Raw genomic sequence first — 6,830 nt, forward strand, 5'->3', positions numbered from 1 at the left:
CTTGAAAGACATCGGCTCCAGGAAAATAAAAATGATATCCCCTAAAAAATATGTTAACCTATTTTTCTGTGTTTATCCTTCTTTTTCTATCTCCTATTCACAGCTTTCTTACTGCTAAATATTTGTCCTGGGTACGTAAAACACTTGAACCAAAACAGAGTGAAGTTATTTAAACAATGTAATGGAAAAAGCCTTTGTTTTGGAGTAACAATTTATGGCACCTATTTTGTAAGATTATACAGGGGAAACTTGTGATTTCAGTCCCTTTACTTAAAAAGAAGTTTGGGGCTGGAAAAAAATGTTGTTTGGCCTATAAATTGCTATTTTCTATAATAGATATATATTTTTTTTATCAAATAACAGTGTCACCTGTAACTTTTATCCCTTATGGGGGCATTTGCTAATTTTTGGGTATAATACTCCTTTCTATTGAAATTGTTGGTTTGGAACTTACGTAAATCAGCACAATAGGTTAAATGCTTAGCTTGCTGGTGCCAAATAAATCGTAGTTTTAAGAATGTCATGAGCCCAAGGCTTTCATGCGTTTTGTTAACTACATACACCTTTAGTTAAAGAATGTTAGGTATCATAGTTTATTACTTATTAAAGCTTTGTTCTTAATATAGAATAGAATAGCTACTGTTGTTGACCTTTTAAGAAAAATACGGTGTGAAACTTTAAGTTTGTAATCTTGAAGGAAAATCTAAAGTTGAAAGGAACATGTTTTAACTAACCTTTTTTTTTGTATCTCAGGTGGAGGGAACAAAAAGGGCTTTAAATCAAATGTTAATGTCAAATCTTACACGAAACCTGATTGTGATAGGGTATAAAAACTGATGCTTTTCATTTAATAAATTGGGTCATCTGCAGCATGCAGCTGAGGAGTTGGCTCCAATTCTTTCCGCGCCGTTTGTACCCATCCTCTCCTTCGGCACTCCCTGGCTGCTGGGGCTGGACCTCGGCAACATGTCACATGAGACACAGAATCACTACCGAGGCTCCTGGTCTTCCCTATTTTCCCCGCCACTTACATTCTTGATGGCTGTTTTCTGAAAATGCCAACCATGAATTCCTATTTGGGCATTATGTCTTATTTTAATCTTATATATTTCATTGCAATGAAACCTATTCTACTCAGATATGCATTCTCCTCCAAATTAGCTATTAAGCTGCTCAAACTAGTAGGAAAATAAAATAAGCAAAACAAACTTTGAGAGCCAGGAGAGTTTACAGAGTGACATGTATAAATATTTTTTTTTTGTTTAAACTTTAGTCATCATGTTGCACATTTTATCTCCAGGACTTATTTATCTTATAACTGGAAGTTTGTACCTTTTGAACACCTTCACTCATTCCTACTCCCATCATAACCACTTCTGACAATCACCAATCTGTGCTCTGTATCTATGAGTTTGTGTATGTGTGTATCTCTCTGTCTGCGCTCTTGTGTTTTAGGGGCCACATATGAATGATTTTATTCAGTATTTTACTTTGTCTCTCTGACTTACCCCACTTGGCATTATGCCCTCAAAGTTCATCCATGCTGGTAAATGGCAAGATTTCTTTTCTTTTTTTTCTTTTTTACCGCAGTATCTTTATCCATCAGTCGATGGGCACTAGGTGGTTTCCAAGTCTCAGCTATTGTACATGAGCTGCAATGAGCATGGGGCTACAGATATCTTTTTTAAACAGTGATTTTATTTCCTTCAGATGTATACCCAGAGGTAGAAATTCTGGATCACATAGTAGTTCTAGCTTTAATTTTTGAGAAACCTCCATATTGGCTTCCTTCATAGAGACTGCACCAATTCTTAGTTCCACCAACATTGTACAGCATTCCTTTTTTCTACAATTTTTTTCTTGTCTTTTTGATAATAGCCATACTGACAGATGTAAGGTGATACCTCACTTGCTTTCTACTTGCATTTCCCTGATTAGTGATGTTGCGCATCTTCTAATTCACCTATTGGCCATTTGTATGTTTTCTTTGGAAAATGTTTATTCAGATCACTTGCCTATTTTTAAATCAGATTGACTTTTCTATTGATTATATGAGTTTTTTATATATTTTGGGTATTAACACCTTATTAGATTAAATTTTCTCCCATTCTATACGTTTTCTTTTTGTTTTGTTGATGGTTTCTTTTGCTACACAGAAACTTTTTAGTTTGCTGTAGTCCCACTTGTTTATTTTTACCTTTTATTGCCCTTCTTTTGGTGTCAAATCCAAAACATTATTGCCAAGACTGATGTCAAGAAACTTAATGCCTATGTTTTCTTCTAGGAGTTTTATTGCTTCAGGACTATGTTCAAGTCTCTAATCCATTTTGAGTTGGTTTTTGTGTTTGGTGTAAGATAAAGATCCAATTTTATTCTTTTGCATATGGCTTTCCATTTTTTCTGAATATCATCTATAGAAGAGACTTTCCCTTCCCAAGTACATATCCCTGGGTTCTTTTTTGTGAATTAATTGACTATGTACTCATGAGTTTATTTCTGGGCTCTCTGTTCTGCTCCATTGATCTATGCGTCTGTTTTCATGCCAATATCTCTCTGTTTTGATTACTCATCTTTTTATAGTACAGTTTGAAATAACGAATTGTGATGCCCTCAGTGTTGCAGTTCTTTCTCTAGATTGCTTTGGCTATTCGTGGTTTATTGTGGCCCTATACAAATTGTAGGATTTGTTTGTTCTATTTCTCTGAAAAATGCGATGACCTTTTAAACAGGGATTTCATTGACTCTGTAGCCTTCTTCATGTAATAAGATTTTTTTTTTTGCCTTTTCTATTGCCACTCCCACGGCACATGGAGGTTCCCAGGCTAGGGTTCTAATCGGAGCTGTAGCCGCCAGCTTACACCAGAGCCACAGCAACGCAGGATCCAAGCCGCATTTGTGACCTACACCACAGCTCACGGCAACGCCGGATCCTTAACCCACTGAGCAAGGGCAGGGACCGAACCCGCAACCTCATTGTTCCTGGTCGGATTCGTTAACCACTGAGCCACGAAGGGAACTCCTGTGTAACACGGATATTTTAACAGATTATTTTTCCAGTCCATGAGAACAAAATATCTTTCCATTTATAGTTGTCTTTTTCAGTTTCTTTAATCAGTGTTTTGTATATTTCAGTGGACAGGTGTTTCACTTCCTTGATTCAATTTTTCTTAGGTATTTTCTTTTTGATGCAGTTGTAAATCGGACTGTTTTCTTTTTTTTTTTCTTTTTGTCTTGTCTCTGAGAGAGTTAAAAGATTCTCCTAATGGAATTTTTGTTGGCATTTATGTGGCCTCTTAAGAATACGCCTCTCAAAGTCATAAGTCATAAGTGTTCTCTTCTTCATTCTATAAACTCTTTGAGCTAGTCAAAACTGTGGTTGCTGTTATCCAATTTTTAATATTATTTAAAAATCATTAAATACTTTACTCACATGGGAAAGTGGAGAAAGTTATGTAGCAGATAACTTTGTCCTTAGCAATGATAATAAACAGGTATTTCATTGTCCTATATTGTCAGTCTTTCTTCAGGTTGCGATGGCAGAAAGTTGAAATACCTAGCAGTTTTTAACGAAATCCTTTTTTGTTTTTCTAAATAGAAAGTAAGTGCCTCCCAAGAGTGAATAGTGGAGGTTTTGGATAGGAAGTCTGAGAAGAGTGAGAAGATTTAATACAGTCACAGCAGGAATTGACAATGAGAGAGGATTTCAGAGAAAATGACTGCTTTTGGGCAACGCCGTGAGTCTAGTTAGTGTTGAAGATGACAACAGGTTTCAGTGACCCCAATGCACATTTGCACGGTATTCTTGAACTCTGCTTGCCAAATATGCATTATAAGAAGATAGATATTGATCAATAATTGGGAATTAATAAGATAATTGGTATTACCCAGAACTGGGTCAAAACAATGAGACTAGGTGCTAAAGACTGAAGGAGGGCCATGCTGTAGATAAGAAAATAAAAGTTAGGAAGCCTCTGAGAACTAAGACGATATTTCTTATTTGGCACATCGTGAAATTGTTTTCCAGTTTTTATTGTAATATTGTTTCAGTATTAATTTTATCAAAAATTTTATTTTGCCACCCATCTCCATCTGCTCATCTTATTCTTCTCCATTTCAGCTTTTCATACTTTTAGATTGTTTTCTTGATGTTTTACAAACACTGCTTATTTACTGTACATAGGATGATGTTTTCTAAATTTTGGTCTAATTACTAAAATGAAAATTTTTCAGAAGCTTTCTTCTCCTCTTTGTGCTCAGGATATTTTCTTTCCTATTTGCCTTATGTGTGTATACTTGGTATTTGTTCCTTACAACATTCTTACTTCTTACTACTTCAAGTGGCAGGTTAATTTGAAAATCACTTAGTATGTTGCCCATTTCATGCAATTCTGGTGGAACAAATTAGGTATTCTTCTAACTTTATATTTGATCTCTCAGATACTCTTAACAGAGTTTATGAAACATCTGAATCATCAATATGTACTGCTAACAGTCTCTTCCTGGCTGAATCTATATTATCTGTGGGAAGTAGAAGTCAGTAGACAAACTGTGCCAGTGGAGCTCAGAGTTATTAACTCCTGTTATTTTTCATGTGAGATCATCTACTAATGATAACTTTTAATGGTAGAACCTAATGACAGCACTGTTAAAAATACTCATTTATTCTGTAATTTAGGAAGATAAACTTAGGAGCATATTTTGGTTTTTTTATTTCTATTTTTAGTCTTTTTTTAGGGGTGCACCCTGGGCATATGGAGGTTCCAAAGCTAGGGGTCCAATCAGAGCTGTAGCCGCTGGCCTATGCCACAGCTACAGCAACACTTGATCTGAGCTGCGTCTGTAAACTACACCTCAGCTCATGGCAACGCCAGATCCTTAACCCACTGAGCAAGGCCAGGGATTGAACTGTGTCCTCATGGATGCTAGTCAGATTCCTTTCCACTGAGCCACGATGGAAATTCCAGGATCTGCTAGTCAGATTCGTTTCCACTGAGCCATGATGGAAACTCCAGTATCTGCATGTTTATTACTGGTATGTAGAAATACATTCAATTTTGCATGTTTATCTTATATCCTGTGACCATATAGAACCCACTTAATATTTCTAGGAGTTTTTGGGGTGTATTCTTTGGGATTGTCATCATAGATAATCAAGTCATCTAGAAATAGTGGCAGTTAGATTTCTTTGCTGGCCTATAAGATTGTGTTTACATTTATTTGCTTCAGTGCCCCAGCAAAAACATCTAGCACAATGCTGAAGGAGAATGATGAGAGTGGATACTCTTGTTTTGTCCCCAATCTTAGGGAAAAGTAGGTAGTGTTTTACCAGTAAACATACAATTAGCTGCTGAAGAAATTCCCCACTATTCCTTTTTCAGAGTTTTCTTGAGGGTTGACCATTGAATTTTGGCAAGTGTTACTTCTGCATAGAGTAATATGATCTTGTGATTCTCTCTCTTTTTTTATTTTTTACTCTGTTACTTCGATGAATTCCATCAATTGATTATCAAACATTGAAGAAAGTCTTGCATCCCTGAAAAAAAATCCACTTGTGCTTAATGTATTATTCTCTTATATGCTGATGAGTTCTACTTGTTAACATTTATCAAACTTGTTAACCAACTTTGTGTCTATATTAATGAGGAATATTTCTCTGGAGTTTTCTTTGGCATTGTCTTTGTGTGATTTGCTATCAGGGTAATACTAGCTTCATAAAATGAATGAAGAATTGTTTTCTTTCTATTTTCTAGAAGAAATTGTGTAGAATTTATGCTAAGTTTTGTTCAAATGTTTGGTAAAATCCTCTAATAACGCTACCTGAGCCTGCGGATTTTTTAATTTAAAGTTCAGTTTCTTCATAGACATTGTGACTTCAGCTTCCTCTGGCTCCTGCTCTGAGGAGAGATGAGGAGGAGCTGCACCTGGGGCCCACAGCGAGGTTTGGGGACAGACAGCAGGTGCTCCCAGAGCACTGTGCCTCCGCGCAGAAGTAGGTTCCTGCATCTGCAGACTGGGCGGCCGTGATGTGCAGGGAGCTGTCCTTTTTAGTGTCTCCAAACTGAGCTGTCAATCTGTTCAGCTTCTTCACTTCTCCTGGCTTAGTCAACAACATCAAGAAGACGGGACTCCCCCCAGGCCTCTGCTTATACCACTGAAAGCTGTTTAAAGTGCTTGAGGAATTGCAGTATGTGGTGAAGTTTTCTCCTTCTTGTAGGAGCGAGAATTTAGGAATTTGGTTTATCTGCTGTCCGTCCACTTCTGTTGAGAGAAACAGTGGGAGGCATCAGAGAAAGTCCGCTTAGATGTCTATCCTCTCAGCTACTATGGTCTCTCTCATTCTTCTTGTGTATGTTCCTCTTCTCGCCTTGACTCCCTCCCCAACACCCTCTACCTTCCTACTTTTTAGTTTTTGTGTTTTTCTCAACATCTTTACTCTCAATCAGAAAATCTCCTTCCTACAGTTGCCTGCAGATGAGGTGTTTGGAAGCAATCAGGGAAACCCCAGACTCACGGGATCTTATGTGTTGCATCCATAAGATCAACACAGGTACTATGAGTAGCATCTTCTTCTTCTCCAGAAAAGAGTTGCTGAATCTGACTGTGTGTCTAATGGATTTTCTTTGTATAAGCTTCCTCTAGACTCAGAGAAACCTTGTGGTATACCACTGCCTTTTGGAAGGAAAGGGGAAAGGAGTGACTGCAATTTGAGTCAGCCAATCAGACTTACCACTGTTTCACCCATCTTCAGAAGGGGGGCAGGTGTCTATGTTTTCAGGTGCTGCCCCCCTGTGGTTGGATCAAAAACTGCTGATTTTAGGAAGAGTTCCTTA

At 37.3% G+C, this 6,830-nt stretch overlaps 1 gene segment (V, D, J or C); it reads right to left on the reverse strand.

The window, feature by feature from the left end:
- Positions 1-5,872: 5,872 nt before the first annotated feature.
- LOC125136661 (T cell receptor alpha variable 25-like) lies at positions 5,873-6,624 on the reverse strand. The segment is given in 2 exon segments: positions 5,873-6,258; positions 6,512-6,624. Coding segments are annotated over 2 exon segments (438 nt in total).
- Positions 6,625-6,830: the final 206 nt, after the last annotated feature.

This window comes from Phacochoerus africanus, chromosome 9 (assembly GCF_016906955.1).
Source record: "Phacochoerus africanus isolate WHEZ1 chromosome 9, ROS_Pafr_v1, whole genome shotgun sequence".
In the NCBI taxonomy this organism is placed as follows: Eukaryota; Metazoa; Chordata; class Mammalia; order Artiodactyla; family Suidae; genus Phacochoerus; species Phacochoerus africanus.